This window comes from Serinus canaria, chromosome 4, assembly GCF_022539315.1.
Source record: "Serinus canaria isolate serCan28SL12 chromosome 4, serCan2020, whole genome shotgun sequence".
NCBI lineage: Eukaryota > Metazoa > Chordata > Aves > Passeriformes > Fringillidae > Serinus > Serinus canaria.
The window spans coordinates 48253007-48270536 of record NC_066317.1 but is presented as its reverse complement, the minus strand read 5'-3'; the positions used below and the strand labels follow the sequence as shown (position 1 = coordinate 48270536).

Sequence of the window (17530 nt, the reverse complement as noted above, 5' to 3'; positions counted from 1 at the left end):
AAAACTATTTTCATTTGCACAAATTAGTGTTTAAATTTCTGCTAATCAATCTGCACATATCAAAGAGGCTTCAGTAGGCAATCTACCTCCATTGCCAGAGACCAAATTGTGCTGAATGCCTTGACAAAAAAAGGCCCTTTTTTCTTGGTGGAGCCAGTGTTAGGAAAAATGTCAACACACTATTCTCAGAATTAAAATCCTGAAGTGAAAACGCTTTCTAAATACTGGAATGGATAAGACAGTATATTCTGTGATTTACATAAAAATGCACTGCATATAAATATTTAAATTGCAATCCTCTAGCAGCAAATGTAAAAAAGCATCCAGAGGTAGATGTGACACTTAAATAATTGAAGAGCTAAACTGATAGCAAGAGAATCCTCTTCAAGGCACATTTCAAATTATTATATAAGTGCAGGTAGTCAAGTTTGTGACTGTGCATAGAGAGAGACACAGGTCAAAGCCTGCACCTCATTTTACTATTGCATACAGCAAATGCCAGAAGACATTCAGTGGTCTACAAATGCGTAGACATGTCACAAATCCTCCTGATATCAAGAAAACACTCATGCAAAGATCAAAGGTGTTTTTATGTAGGTGGATATAAATATTTACCCAGTAAAGGTCCAGAAATATGCTACTCCCTCTCTAACCCACCAGTACAATACCGGCATAAGGTGTTTGGACAGGAAGAAGAGCTGCACAGGTCACTTTCTGCCTGTACTTTTGCTTTTTAATTTGCTACATTAGAATGTTGTGAATCTCCCACATTTTATTAACAAGCACAACAGTGAGACAATTGAATTACACACTTTCTGCTGCACAAACATTTTTTCCTCTCAATTATTTTTTATGAGATTATTTGCACAGTAGCAATTTTTACAAAGTCAAAGTTTTGCTTGCAATAGAAAACAATAAGCAAAGTAATTACATGTCTTGCAAAAGGTTGACACAGAACACACAGAAAAGTGTGTTTCAACTACACAACAGAAAGGTGTTTTACTGCTCAGACAAACATACAACAGGCAAGGCTGCAGAGAGCTTTATGAACTTTTAGCCAGCAAGGTGTTAATAAGTATTTTTGGCACAATTTTTCATAAAACATTGCTCTTCTCTTCAATGGCCTATGCTTTCTTTGGCTTTTCTCCTCAGAAGGTTTTTATATGTCCACCTTTAAACTAACTGAACAGGTTCAATATACAGTAGACTAACAAAGTGAAATCACTAGTGGACTGACTAATTTGGTTTTTTCTCATCTGCTACAGAGACCTTAGACTAGAAAAGGTCCTGAGATGAGAACGAAAGAATACAAAAAAGCTGCTACTGAGTCTTTTTTGTTTTGTTATGTTTTTAGAAGTGTTATTTAATTATCTGACAGCCATTTATTCCATAGGTGGCTCTATACACAGTCCCTATGTTGGTATAGCCTCTGAGAGATGTGTAATTAAGAGTAACTTCAGCACTGCTGAAGATGAAGGGGGTGAATGAAAGGCAGGCACCTTCAATTGACTCCAACTGGTTTGGGAAGGAAGTTGGTATTTTTTGTTTGCACAGGAATCAACAGAAGGAGTATGCACCCAAGGGATGACCACACAGGGAAAATAAGGTAAGTTTAAATCATCTTTGACTGTGAGGTAAGATCAAAGCTTCTAAGAGGGTGTTGAAATCTAGGAGGGTTGTAGAGAGTCTGGGAGGAAGATGGATGTTTTCTGGTGACAGGTACAGAGCTGGACAGCAGCTGCTTTTTGCATCACTTGCATCACTGTTTTACCATGGAGCTGAAGCAGCAGTTACAGAAATCCAGCCTGGACACAGCATCTGCTTAATTAACATACAGAGAAAAGAACAGTAGAAAAACTCAACAGATTTCTACCCCGAAATGGCAGTCAGTAGCTCTCCTGAGCCACAGACACTTTCACAGGTAGCTCAGCTGTTCTCAAGGGCCCTCTGGGAAATCTGCTTAAATTCATGGATTACTCTATCTATATCCTAAGTGGTTGAGTTTAATAGCTGAAATTACAGGGAATGTGTGGAGATTTTCTAGCACAAATTTGTATAAAGGCTTTAAGCCAAGGACTCAGTCAATATGCCATCTCATTAACTGAGACAACCTGACTATATCACAGTGCTTATTTGTAGTCCACATCTAGATGTATCATTTGTCTTAACTGAAACTTGAACTGTTGAATAATTTCAAGTGCTATTTAAAAAGGTTCAGGTTAGAGATCAGGAGGAATTTGTTCCCAGAAAGAGTGACTAGACATTGGAATGGACTGCCCAGGGAGGTGGTGGGGTAACCATCCCTGGAGATGTTCAAGAGAGGATGTGGCACTTGGTGCCACGGTCTAGTTGACAGGGTGGGGATTGCTCTAAGGTTGGACTCAATCATCTCAGAGATCTTTTCCAACCTAATTGTTTCTGTGTTTCTATGTAATATTTTTTCATCTCACTAGTGAGATTACTCAGAAAGGATAGAAGGATGCTGCCCCAGTTGAAGCAACAGAAAATCATTGGTGCAAAACTGCAGGTGATCCAAATTACATAATATTGGAAGTTAGTACCAGCCTATTTCAATGCATCTTTCAGAAAAACATTGTTTTTCATGTTAAATCCCAAATAAACCAGTTTAATGAATCAAAGTATGAATGCACACATGCAGCTTTTTGCACCCACTTGACCATGTTTGCTTTAAAACACATCAATTCTGTAAGCTTGACTGGATTCCCCCTTTCATAGCTGTGTTGTTTCATTACTCCCTCCTAGAACACACTGCATCTCCAAGCAATAATGCCAGAACTTATGGATATAAATCAGAAGTTTTGCATAAATAACTACCTAAACTATTTCTTAGTGAGAAGGGAAAATGCAACCAAAACACACAGAAAATTATCTTCAAATGCAGCTGGCTTAGGGAAGAGGAAAAAACAAAAGATAACTGTAAAAACCCAACTATGAAGAGAGGTCAGAAAAGCCAGTAAAATCCCTTTTCTCCAGTGTAATCCTTCACCCATGCCCTCTTTATGTGATTCCTTACAGTATGTTTTGTCCTTATTCCAAGGTTACAGGGACTAAAGGGAATAGGCAATATTGATTAATGGTGTTTCAGAGATTGAAGAGCTCAGCTGAAATTACACATTCTTTGAGAGGTGTTATCTTTTCAGAAGAGCAGGTGCAAACACCATTTCAGTTTTAATTTATTTTCTGCTTTTCTCGACCATGTTGCTAATGCTGAAAAGAAAGTTTATTATTCATTATCTTGTGCAGTTTGATAAGCTTCTTTTATAGAACTGAAGAAAGACTCAGAGCACATTCAATCATCACCTCAGAGGGAAGGCAATCCAAAAAAAACTTTACCTTCCTGAATGATACATCTAGAAGCCACTAAATCTGAATTTAGACACTTGATTTTCAAAGACACTGAATGTGCAGAGATCCTGCTGAGGTCAGTGGACAGCACAGGTGTTAAACACCTCTGAAACCCAGACATTTTTGTTAACCATGGAAAAAGCAAGACAGCATTCTGTTTTTAATTCCCCATATTCTGAGGAATTTGAGCCATAACTTTACATCATATTGTTCCCATTTACCACAGATTTGTCCCATTTTTCTCGTATATCATCCCAAAAGTTTTCTCTTGTCCTAACAGCTCCTGAGATAACAGAGCTCAGATAATTCATATTGTTGTCAGGACTCTCTTCTCTTTCAGCCTTGGAGGATCATGTCCATCTGACCTGGGGCATCTATTCATTCAGTTGCCTGCTCTCCCCTTCTGAGGCAGCTTGAGCCTCATCATGTGTGCATCCCTTGTTCTACTTTCTTCAAGGCCCTGTCTGCCTTTCTCCCCTTTCTGAATCTCAGCTTCATTTTATTCCCATGTCTAGGCAGCAGAAAAACAGCAGCAGTTCAGAGAAGCAGGGCAATGGACATCCCCACCTGATAAAATGGGGCAGAGGAAGGAGCTCAATACATTCACATCATCCAGTCAGAGTGTCTGTGGTCAGAAAACTTTAATATCAGAGATTGTGCCTCTCCCATCGCTTAAGAACCAAAAGCAACCAGGCTCCCTCCTCTGCCTGCCAGGAAAACACACAAAGTATACATTGAAAACAAGCCTGCTCTGTGCTCTGTCCAACACACCAGGTGCCCACCCCACCCAGTTCTACATTCAGACCCATCAAAGATGTCTCCTGAATTCACCAGCAGCCCTCCTTGCCAGCTGACCACAGACTATTTCAGCTGCATATACTGCCCTTGTATGAAGTCACCAGGAGGGAAGAAACTGGGATCTGTCAGGCAGTTGAAGTCCTTTAGATTTTTTAAAACTTGAGATGGGCTTTGGACTGGTGGAAGAGCGATGAAGATAAAGGAGGACTCAGGGAAATGTGCTAACGGAATCTCATTTCCAAAACTGATGAGCCATTGCCTTTTCTCTCTTGTTAGTGAGCTGCTCAGAAAGCAAAGAGCATGCACCAGCAGTCCAGGAGGAGAGACAAACCCCAACCTGAGGAATGATTAATGTACAGTTGTGCAGCCCAGAAGTGGGAAGAACAGCCTTTTTACAGCCTCAGTGGATCCTGAGGCTATAAACACACCTTTAATGATGAGGAGAAAAACATGGCATGCATGGCTTGCTAAGAAGCAAACACAGCACTGACAATTATTCACTGATACACCTGTGACACCTCCATGGGACAATGACCTTAGTGATCTTGAAATCAAACTATTTATGCAACTGCAAGGAGTGTTCTTATTTAGAAATAATACTAAATGAATCATCATGCCTTTTCAGAACAGCAGGAGAGGGAGACTGTAAAAAGGACAGTGGTTTTTGACTTTTAAAAATCACAAGGTATCACCAAGCCTGCCAAAGGACTTGGCTTGTCTACAGGACATTTATTTTCTTTTAATGCCCATATGTACATATCAAACATAGGAGCTCAGTGCACACATACATGCATACCCACCAATTTTTGGGAATCTGCTTTTGTTCATGGTTTTATGAAGGCCCTCTGGGTTTTTTAAAATCAGACATATTTTACTGACTGATCAATTGAAAACAAGGAATGAAACGCAAAATTACCACACAGCCCAAGCTAACCCAATGAGGAAACCTTTGCTACCCCAGGATTGTTAAATAAGAAACTCCAAAGATCAGGATAATGGTATAACCTATGGAGAGAGTGATTACAGTCTCCTGGAAAAGACTTCTGCCTGAGGTGAGATAGCAGCCACATCCTCAGATTAAACTTTCATCAGCAGATCTCTGTGTTTCATCAATCTTTCATTATGGCAGAGCTTAGAAAATCATCTGCTCATGTGTCATTGAAAACCTCTTCATCTTCCAAAGCAGAAACTACACAAATAAATTAGTACAAGCAAAAGAGTTAAAAGAAGGGCCTGCAGACCATTTTGGGGTTCAAATAGATCAAAATACAGGGAAATATACATTCCTACAGTATTTTAAAATTTAAATACCACCTTTCACAACAAACCAAATATGTTTTATTATACAAGTTCTTGGACTAGAAGGTACAACTAAATAATGAAATTCATGTGCAACAACTTCTGGAAGAATTTCCCATCACAAACTGGGATTTCATCAACTTCATGAACACTTAATCCACCTAAGCAGCAATGTGATCCCTAGCTTTTTTTTTCTGGTGGTGGCAAACCCATGATCAGGGAAAGCTGTTTTTGCAGTCAGTGAATGCCTTTGGCATTTCTCACCTCAGTAGCAACAGGTGATTTTACCAGGATGAATGCAAGCACTATGGGCTATCCATGAAAAGAGTTGCAGTGCAGTTTCCAGCTCAACAATATGGTTTTCTCAGCTTGTGTTCTCCTTTTGTTTTGTCTCAAAACATTTTTTCTTGTGTGTTAGTGCTTCTTCAGGAAATGCTACATCTTTTGTGCTACACTGAACATCTCTACAGCCCAAACATATTGTACATCTGATTATGCACTCATAAGTTTGTTCTTTCTGCTTGTCATTTTGATCTTCTGTTATTTAACATCACATGCAGTCTAAATTTACTTACAACAATATTAGCTACACTGCTTTTCCTACAATCTTATTTTTTAAAATGTGTCAATAAAATATTAATCAAATTAAATTTAAAAAAAAAAAACCTGAAAGTCATTCTGGACACAAAATTTCTGTAAAAGCACCTATCAAAATTCTTACAAATGGCTATAAATAGGAAAGTTCTCAAATAAAATTTCTTGTGATGAAAAAATCCCAAATTCCAATACAAGTGGCTAAGAATATTAGTGTGCCAGCAAATGAAATATTAAAGCTGGTTTTGACTTTGTGTTTAATATCTTAACACAGTATATATTAAAATTTAATAAACTATTTCTTGTTGTTCCTTACAGGAACTGGTCAAGAAATGTCATGCTCTCTGGAAACAAGAAATGTTCAATTTGAACACAGAAGGCCTACTCCCACTACTGACAGTAGAAACATGAGAAAATATTAGTTTATTTCCTCTGCCAGTTTCTCTGTACTGTCAGCATCATGTATAAAACTTTCTTTGAGGAAAACAGTTGAGAAAGTAGCTACCTTTTAGGAAAAAAAGAAAGAGCTGGGTTTAAGGGGTTCTTGTTGATTGTATTTTTAAAATTGGACCTGTACATCTTCCACATATTCCATATCTAAACATTTTTTCTTAACAGAGACATGAGTTTCTGCAGGAGTCTTAGAACTGGAATTCATCTTTGGCCCCCAGCTATGGCATGAAGAAGGGCAGGAGTGGGATCAGAGATTTCCTGTTCCTTGCACACAGCTTTTGGTGAATGCAGTGGGGCAGCACAGCAGGTCAGATCAGACAGGGTGACCTGGGCACACACAGCCTTTCCCAACTCCTGCCCTACTGATGGGGCTTATGCTCATCTAGGAGAGTCTGCTATTGCCTTCCACCCCCAGACACATTTCACCAAAAGCACACAATGTCACTGGTGCCACATGATTGCAAAGGTACATTTCTCTTAAATGTTTCCTAAAAACATCCATGACCAGTTCTGTCTTTAGGAAAAGCAGGTACCCAGCTTGAAGAAATATGATAAATTATCTTTTATAAAGAACATGATGGAATGATTTTATTTCACAAAGGAGTGTAAGTATTTGGGAAAAGAACTGTATGTAGTTAAAAAAAAATAATGAAGATCAAAGCTGGCATCTTTTACTTTGTAAAGCTGCATCACATTTTCTCCTTAAAATGCTCTATTTATTTCCTGACCAAAGCAAGGTACTACAAAAACTGACTTGAAGGAAATGTGTAATGAACCCATTTTCTAATGCAAACAAAGAACTCCAACGGTTTATTCATTAGGAGTTAAAACCTTTTTACTTCCCAGCATTTCTAACTGGATTTGCCCCTTTTAGATCTCTCAAAAATCTGTACCAATGGAAGTGAAACCCAGTTAACCCATGCCCAATTGACTATCAGTCATTTATAAGAGTAAAAAAATTAGAAACCTTTAGTCACCTAAAAAATTAATCACCTTCCCTTTTAGAAATTTAGCCATTGGTAATCAGAATCTTTAAGACAGATAAAACAATTTTCAGAAAATCTTTGCAGAGAAAGATTTTTCATGTTTGAAATTACATTTCCTATCAAAAGTTAGAGACAAAAAACCCCAAACCCTGACTATTGCAAATATACAATCACAGAAGGGCTTGGGTTGGAAGGGACCTCAAAGATCATCTAGCTCTAACACCCATGCCTTAGGCAGGGACACTTTTCACTAGACCAGGTTGCTTAGAGCTCCATCCAGCCTGGCCTTGAACCTTTCCAGGGATGGGGCACCCACAGCTTCTCTGGGTAACCTGTGTCAGTGCCTCACCACCCTCACAGGAAAGAATTTCGTCCTGAGGTATAATCTAAATCTTTTTTCAGTCTGACACCATTCTCCCCTGACCTGTCACTACATGCTCTTGTGAATTGTCTCACCCCCTCTTTCCTGTAAGCTCCCTTTCAGGTACTGAAAGGTCACAATTAGGTCACCTTGAAGCCTTTTCTTTTCCAGGCTGAACAATCCCAGGTCTCTCAGCCTTTCCTCATAGGAGAGGTGCTCCATCCCTCTTATCAGCTTGGTGTCCCTCCTCTAACAGCTCCATGTCCTTCCTGTGCTGGGCCCCCAGAGCTGGCTGCAGCACTGCAGGTGGGCTCTCACCAGAGCAGAGCAGAGGGGCTGAATCTCCTCCCTCCCCTGCTGCCCACGGGGCTCTGGATGCAGCCCAGGACACCTTTGGCTCTCTGGGCTGTGAGTGCTCATGGCTGGGTCATGTCCAGCCTCTCACCCAGCAGCACCCCCAAATCCTCCCTGGCAGGGCTGCTCTGGATCTGTTCATTGCCCAGCCCCTGTTGATACTGGGGGTTGTCCCAGCTCAGATGCAGCAGCGTTTGGTCTTGTTAAACCTCACGATATTCCCATGTCCCCATTTTTCAAGCCTGTCCAGGTCCCTTTGGATGGCATCCTATCCTTCAGGAGTATCATCTGCACCACTCAGCTTGGTGTCATCAGCAAATCTGCTGAGGGTGTATTTGATCCCTTCATCTGTGTCATTAATGAAGATATTAAGTGACACTGGCCCCATTGCAGATCCCTGAAGGGCACCACCTATCACTGGTGTCCACTGGGACCCTGAGCCATTGATCAGTAACCTCTGGCTGCAACTATCCAACCACTTTCATACCCATCCAACAGTCCACTCATCAAATCCATCTCTCTCCAATTTAAAAAGAAGAATGTAGTGGGAGACTGAGTCAAAGGCCTTTCAGATAAATGACATCAGCAACACTTCCCTTGTCCAGTGATGTGGTTATTCCATCATAGCCACTATTGGCCATGCAGGACTTACCTGACCATTATCAAACATGGACACAAAACCAGAAGCTTGCTAGTGTTACTCAGTCCTTACCATCCTTGTGTCAGGATGGGTACTGTGCTAAGATCCTGGACTTTCTTGATGTGAATGGCAATGTTTTCACTACATCAAAATGCCCAAGCAGACTGGGAGGCAGCTCACTGTCCTGCTCCAAATAAGTCACTTTCACAACCCTGTTTCCACAGCAGTATTACACGACAAACAAGAATGCTACCAAGAGATCAGCCAAAGAGGAAACCTAAGGAAAGACTGCTTCTAGGGCAGAAAGGCCTTTAGCACACACTCATGGTGTATGGTTTAGAACACACAAGGAACAACTTCAGCTCACAGGCAGGACATTCCAGGGACACATCTCAGTTTTCTGCAGCATCCTTGGGGATTTTCTTATATCAAGAACTAGAAGTAATAGCAATGACTAAACCCATTCCTTTTCCCTCAATCCAGCTTTTTTCTCCATCATATTAAATACCTCAAGAAAGTATAAACACACACAGTCAGAGCATTGGTAGTACATTTACTTGGACCAGCAGGAAGACATGCTTTCACACAGGCAGGAGAAACATACTACGAGGCATATTTGAAAAAATGCTTTTATACCAAAAGTACTACATAGATCTGAAACAAATCAATGTTACACGTGCAGTTTTATGCACCTGACTTAATCTGAAAGGCTTGTTCAATGCAGGTTTAACAAAACAGCAATACACTACGAAAAGCAGAGAGTTTAAAAAGTAACACCAGCAACAGAAAGAATAATTTGCCCACCTTCTCACAGGCCCTGGGACAGAGTAATGTGCACTGTGCACCAGCAGCCTGCACTAGGAGCAAGGCAGACAAGCAGAGTGAACACTCACCGACCGTTGTCACGGCCCACGCCCCAGACTCGGATGCTGACGATGGGCTGCGCGTGCAGAACCGTGCGGTCCATGGGATCTATCAGGTTCAGCATGTCATTCTCCAGGATGAGGTACATGTCTTTGCCCTGCAGTTCCAGACAAAGTACCATTACACAGTGCATCACCCTCTCACACTGGCTGGGCTCAAGGTGTTATGTCTGTGCTGTACAGACTAGCTTCATCTCTACTCAAAGTTTTGGGTTGCTCCAAATGAAAAAAATTTCACATGCTTCTGGAGAGAAAAAGATCTCAGATGTTATCTTGCTACTGTATTTTAAACAATCCCAATCACAAAAAGCTTTGATGTCTTTTAAATACAACTCGTTCACACCCAAATTACTGAGTTATTCAACAAGCTATGTGTTAATCTTTTTTTCAGTAAATTCTTCCAAATATATGAGAAATCATAGTCTGTACTCAAAGTAAAAGCTTATATCAAAACCTGTATTTTTGAAGCAGAGTTCCTTCCTTCAAAGTGTTTTGTTTCCATAAAATTTAACCAATGGATTATGGGGAAACACAGCAATTTGTACATGTCAAAGGATTTACTCTTTGAGGAAAGATGAAAGGGGAAAACCTGAATGTGAATTCTGCTAGTGACTGCAGAATCCTGGAGCCAGGACTCCTTCCCAGTTCTTCTGGCATGTAAGAACAAAGATAATGCTTTTTTCTCTTGCAGGAAACAAACTTAGAGAAAATTCTCCTTTTGATGCTAATTCACAAATGCTTATCTTCCTCCTCTTGACAGCTTTAGTAATAGGTCTGCTGCCTCCTTTAGCACATGTAATATCCCTCTTGGAGGCTGTAGACATATTCTTCAGACCAGGAGCTCCCACAGAAATGGGACCTATTGCTGAGCAGTAAGACAAGCTCCTGATCAGAAGGTGGAAGCTATCAGCTAAATACAGAGTGATTTGTTTTCTCTCTTTGGTTCCAGCTTCTATACATGAACAGAAAGAATGGAATGGGTCTGAATCCCTATTGACTAATGTTACAAAACTGACCTTTTTCTTCACCTCAGTGACACAGAAACCCTTTTCCCACTTGGTTACAGTGGCTGAAGTCTTTATGTTGCCTTTGTGTCTGTGTAAGAAATACATTCATGTCACTCTGTGAGGGCTCTCTGCCACTGTTTGTAGGCAAGGCAGCAAGGGGCAGGCACTGCCCACCTCCTCCCCCAACCCCAGATCTCCTAACAGGGATTCCAAGGGAAGCTGTGACACAGAGCTGGCACTGCAAGTACCAAGAGGGATGTGGGAGACACAGGTGACACCTGGTATGAGCAAAGCCAACACAAGCATTTTTTGCCTGATGGAAAAAGCACATCTGTGGCTGAGATGCAAGGCTGGATATATAGGCTGCTCCTAGAGAAGCAGAACAGATGTAGTTGTGATAGTCATGCAAAAAAATGGAGTAAACCAGCAGCACTGAGATGTTAGTGGCAGACAGAAAAAGAAACATCACAAAGAAAATAAGGGAGAAATTTGCTTGGAGGTCAGAAGCAGTAAACAAATTGTATGAAGAATGGTACCAAGTGTCACAAAGATTGCTTTTTGGACCCATTTTATACTTATATATTTGTTCCAGAAGGAAATTATTACAAGAAGGAAAAATATGTTATTCATGCAAAATACCCTGGGATTAGAGTAACAAAACAGAATCCAAATTAGCTGGAAAAAATTGGAGAATGGGCAGATAAGCAACATAAGTCACAGGAAATGATCCTTGCAATGCTCAAGGGATTACTTGTCTGCAGCCAGAAGCAATATATTTTGCTAAATTTTGTTGCCTTATTATACAAAAGCTATTTTAGAGATGAAAGCACTGCATAGGTCAAAAAGAAATTTAGACAGCCTAGGAGCTTGAACCTAGGCTTTAATGTCTCAGACTGCTGAAGAGCTGCAGAGATCTGTTAGTTTGAGGTGAGGAAGAGCCATGAAGGGAAAGTGAATAAAGGACAGAGAGGCTCAATCCCAGCAGTTTTTCTGGAAGTGTTACAGGCTGCAGTACACAGGTCAATGGCAAGAAGATTTCTTTTTCATGTAAGTGAAATTGTAATGTACAGAAATGTAATTCATGGCAAAAGAGCAATACAATCAGATGAACAGTGGTTTTCTGTTTTAATTTTACAGAACAGTAGAAGTTCAAAATTTATAGGTAATTTCTTTTGGATCAAAGGGCATGAAATCCCACAATAAAGCCGCTAACAAAGCTTCTGCAGGGTCAGGATTTTACCCAGGGTGTGGGAGGTTTGGTGGTTTGTTTTGCAGGTTTTTAAATCATGAAAACTTGGGGCTAGTCCTAACCCAAATTTCACTTTCATTATATTCTAGCTAAAGTAAATCTTTAAGCAATCTTAAAATTCTTACGTGCGGTCATTTAGCTCCATAATAGATTCCTGCTGTAATTGCTCCATTTGATGCATCAGTGATGGAGTATAATTTTTTCAGGTTCCTTTCTAAGACATGCCTCTTCTAATCACTCTTGAAGCCTTACATTGCAGGCAGGAAAATGTGGTTGGATGTAATGAACTCTTTTAAAATCAGGAAGACAATTTACTTCAGGAGCCACCTATTCAAGCACAGTGTCTCTATTGTTTTGTCAGGCTGATTTTTTTTTTCTTTAAATGAATAGCACTCTTAATTTTAACAACCATTCAAGAGGACCAAAACTTTTCACCAGCTTAGCTTGAAAACCTGCAAGGATTTCCAACAAAGAATAAGGGGACTGACAGAGAGAAATAGAAAAAATGTGCACAATAACTCTTAAAACAAATCATGAGTGTTCAAAGTAAACAATATATTTCAAGGTGATCAAAGTGCTGCTATCTGAAATATGGATGAGATTACACACATGTAAAGATACTGAGGCTTTTTCTATCCTGGGGTCAGCAGTAAGTCCATAGCCCATGACTGACACATCTCTAATTGTTGGTCTAGCTATATTACCTAAACAAAACTGTTCCCATGTGTAAGAAAGAAAGGAAAAAAATATTGTCTTGTTCATTTATATGTACAATTATTTTAAATGAATAGAACTCTATATATGTGCTCCTTTACACATAATTTTAATTTTTAAGGGCACTTTCTCTCAGTTGCTCCCCCATAGCATCTTGGCATTGCTGGGGTCATAGTTAGGATGGTGAAATGGAGCCATAAACTGCAACAATAACTTGGGAGACTGAATGTTATTTTTCCTGAAATGTAGACAAGTCTTTCTTTTGATTTCTTTATTTTTTTGTTTGTTTGGCAGTGTCATTTCTCTTAGAAAAGAAATCTCTTCTCTTAGAAGCCACAACATTCACTCTTTTGTCAGTTTTGTATTCAGCTCCTGTGTGGCCAATCCACATTAGTGTAACTCTTCTGAAAATATGTCAGAAGAGAGGTAGAAAATGAGATTTGGCAGAAGTTTAAGCTGTTCCATGAACAATCAAATAACAAAGATGTTTTAGTGTGGCTTTGTCTCCTATGTCCTCTGTATGTCCCACCTTTTCCCTTCTTGTTACACTTACTGACCCCCCAACATCTTCCACTTCCTCATCTGTTCTCAGCACACCTGGTTCAGATGAACACCTGACAGTATTTTCTACATCACAAAACCTAAAGCTCCCTTCAATTTCCCCTGAGTTCCCACAGTTATCCTCTCTTTCTGAGCCAACTCAGAAAGAAGCAGAGAGCAACTGTGGTTCAGACAGTGAAGGCACACTGACCCTTCAGCAAACCAGGAAGAGGAAAGCTGGGCTCTCTTTTTCCTCAGTGTGTGAGAATCTGGCATCCTTCAAAACTGGATGACACTGGTATAGAGATTCAAGAGTTATTGGAGAGGAGCCAACAGACAGACTGATGACATATAATTAATTTCCTTCTGAAACACTGATAAAATAATCATTCTAAGATAAACCATCTGTCCATCAGTTCCAATCTTCTCATACATTTCAGAACCACAATCCTGCCACTGTGGGTTTCCTTAAAGCCCTTTGTCATCGTGAAACCTTTGAAAATGCTGTTAACAAAGCATCACTTCTGGTCAAGAAGAAGACTTACACTGAATTTCAACAGTTTGCCCTGTGTGTCCCCAGCACTGCCACTGCACAGGTGTGTACTAGCACAGATGGAACATGAAAGTGAGCTCTTTGGAGCATCTGCTGTCCTGAGCAGTTTGGAACAAAAAAGACAACATTTTCCCTGAACCCTTTTATATATTTGGCAGTGCCAGGCTGAGGTAGTGAAACCCCAAACACAGAACATGGAAGTAGTTGTCTACAGAACTGTTCCTTTGAGATGTTTTATGATGTGAGAGGGATGTTCCAAGAGAAGGAGAACTTCACTCTGTTCTTACCTCTCCCCAAATGCCAACAGTGTCTCTGATGTCATTTTTACAGTAGGAGAGTTGCCTGATGCAATTGTTCACAGCAACACTGCTCTTTCCAGGAGCCAGATCTTCTTCTGCCATTTCTACCCAGCCCAGAGAGCGCACAGCGAAGCACTGGAAATAAATCAAAAACCATCTGTCACACAACAGCAGCTAGGCAGTTAATGTTAAAGGTCTCCATCTAGAATGGGAAAAATAAAATTAAGGCCTTGTAGATGGGCTTACACTCAAAGATAAGTAAATGAAAACATAATTTATGAATGGCAAGGTGAAAACATTCAAAGGAAAAAAGAAGAATGCATGACTTGCTATGAAAGGGGTCTGTGGAGGTAACAGCAATGCCTTCCAATAAAGTAATTTTGTTAACATAAAGGAGGGAACAAGGGAGCAGTAAATATTAGCATACACACAAATAGAAAAACAATAAAGGAAAAAGCACAACTATAGATAGAGTTGAAATTTTAGCTAAAATCTAGAGCTATAATTAAAAAGAAAGAAAATACTACTGGATTATGTTCCTGTGAGATAGCCACTGTTTGGCTTTTAACCAGAAAATTACACTTTTTTGTGCATTACAGCAATCACTTCTATAGTAAGTTTACCTAAAGTAGCAAACAATTTCAAAGCTAAGAAGAAGACAAGCTATCATAAGAGGAAAGCAGGGTTTTTCTAGAAGAAATTCAAAATTACCTTTAAAATAAAACACTCTAATTATACATTTGTTAGCAGAAAGATGTTTAGCCAATCAGAGCACTCAGTTGGCAGAACAATCCAAGGCAACATTATTTTGCACCTACGGTATTTTTCGCAAACAAAACAGAATGGAAGAAATTGAATGGCCCCATCTCTACCCTACACCTACAAAGGTAAAGAATAAAAAGTGTTTATTCTGAAAAACACCAAAACCTGCTCATTTGCTCTCAGGCATTATGGTGGGAGAAATACAGCCCTCACACTAAGTCAATAGGAGTTTGTCTATGAGACCAAGACTTCTTCCAGAGGAGGTTACAGGTGTTTCACTCTGAATACAGCAATGGGCTCAACAGGCTGGTTGTTGAGCAGACACACCAAATGCTTCAGATGGTGCCTAAAGGGTCAGCAATAGCAGACCAACACTCGTGGCTGAGTGCTGCTGCCTTGTTCCTAGCTGTCAGCAGGGTCCTTGGGAGAGCAGAGTGTGACCCTGGGAGCTGCAGGAAGGAAGGCAGTGCTGTGACTGCTGGGAGCCTGTGCCTCCAGCAGCACACTGCCACACAGCCCAGCAGCTGCAACAGAGACCCATGCTGCAGCTACCAATCCTCCTTAAGATGCATAAAATAAATCAGTTTTAGAGCTCAAAAGCTGAGTCTTCACTTGCCACCTTCTCAAACCTGCTGAGAAGTCAGTGAGCTGATCAAGTTCACACACCACCACTGGGGTGTCCTTTGGGAACAGCTGCCCTCAAAAAAACCCTACCCCAGAACACCAAGGTGTTTTAAACATGCATGATGTGTCAACTTTGGCAAACTAAGAAAGGAATAAAATTCACCAGTGGATAAAAAGAATAATGAATTTCTCCCTCCCTTTAAAACTTCTCCTTCAGCCTTCTTTCAGTTTGCACAATGTACTCCAGGCTCACTCCACCAAGCAGGAAGCCCAGGTGAAGAGCCTGCTTCCTGAACCCCTGGTACCCACTCCAGCAAGTCATTAAGGCTGCATCCCATCTCAGGTATCAGCAAACACACTCTGCAATTGCATAAAACCCTTTTAGTGAGTGTAGGTAAAAATTTAAAGCCTTTCATGTCTCCAGCTTTTTGTGGATTTTTTTTTTCTTTTTTTCGCTTTGCAAACAAGGGAATCAACATGCAAATTTTCCCACACTGCTGTTTCCTAACCCAGCTCTGCTGGAAACCCACAAAAGTGCTGACTTTCAATTCTGAAGAGCCATGAAGGAAAAGGTGAAGGAGGAGACAAAGGAGGGGTCAATACTCAAGAGTGCTCTTCAGGGCTACACAAGATACAAAACCCCCCTGTTTTTTAGCAATTATTAAGATGGTCTAATCTTAAGATTGCAGAATTGTTTCAGGCACATTAGATGCTCATGAATCTTGCTAAAAGTGCTGCTATATTCACTGGGGTATTAAAGATTTATCTTTGCAAGCTTTAAAAATACTGATTCTACTGTACCAGAAGAAAGGGGGTTTTTACAAGTATTTAAATATTGAATAGCAGAATACTAGCAAAGAGAAACATTTTCTAAATCATAAGAGAGGTGAAGAACTACAATACAATAAGCATACTGTTTCCTTGTTGCTCTTCACATCTCAACCACTTCTGCAATTTGCTACCTGCTTTCTGAACACAAGGATAAATATGGAATCACAGAATGCTTTGGGTTGGAAGGGACATGAAGGATTGTTTAGGTCCAATCCTCTGTTGTGGGCAGGGACACCTTTCACGAGACCAAATTGCTTAGAGTTCCATCCAACTTATATAGTCCTTGCACTGAACAGAGTGTATCTTAAGAAGGCCAAAAATGATGAAAGACTATCAAATCAACTTGACAGCAGGTAAACCTCTTATTAGAAAAGGTGATCTGTTTTGCTATTTTTTCCTGGCCTTTCTTAATTCTATGTTTGAAATTCTCTGGTGGCAGCATCCACTGTATTTATGCAGCCCACTGCCAAAACAGTAAAGTGAGCAGAACACAACACTTGTCACCCCACATATTGCCCTCCATGTGAAGGACCTGGCTTCCTTCCCTGCTCCTATTCACTCTTGGTGCTTTCAAGTGAGGTAGGCATGAGAAAGCCCTTGGCTTCTGGCACCTGACAAGCTTCTGTGTATTTCACAAGAAGCCCCTACCATAACCCAAATAAAATGCCTTAGAACAGCTTCAGAAAACAAACTAATTTCCCAAAAACTGCAAACAAAAATCTCTCAATAAACCTTAAAAAGACTCAACATTCTACTCACAAGGCAATGCATGCACCTGAGTATATATATAAAAGTAACTTTCTTTTGCTCAAAATACACCTAAAGGCAAAAAACTTTGTATTTTGTGGTTAAGTGAATGCATGTGCTGATGTGGCTCAGCAGTCATGGCTGACCCTCATGCAGATTTTCAGAACTAGAAAATAGGAGGACCCAGTAACATGTGACACACACCAGAGTCCCCTCAGCATCAGCAGAGCAGAAGTATATCAATATACAAATGTGGAGTGGGAGAGAGGTGGAAGTCTGAGTGTGCCTGCATGTCTGCCAGCAGCTGGATTGTCAGAGATCCACTTCATGTTTTATTCTAGGTTGCTTTTTTCCTCTTTCATTATTTGACTTAGAGGTTCTCTTCCCTTTGAAACAAAGAACACAAAACCCAGCAGAAACAAACCACCTA

General features: G+C 40.3%; 1 protein-coding gene across 14 annotated transcripts in view; it reads right to left on the bottom strand.

Annotated features, from left to right (window-relative positions):
* APBB2 (amyloid beta precursor protein binding family B member 2) overlaps nt 1-17530 on the bottom strand; it is a 157819-nt gene that overhangs the window by 27650 nt on the left and 112639 nt on the right. For all 14 annotated transcript variants that reach the window (XM_050973728.1, XM_050973729.1, XM_050973725.1 and 11 more), the window contains 2 exons: nt 14125-14271; nt 9745-9872 (listed from right to left, as the gene is read on the bottom strand). In XM_050973728.1, coding sequence (XP_050829685.1) covers nt 9745-9872; nt 14125-14271 — 275 coding nt within the window. The remainder of the gene's footprint in view (nt 1-9744; nt 9873-14124; nt 14272-17530) is intronic.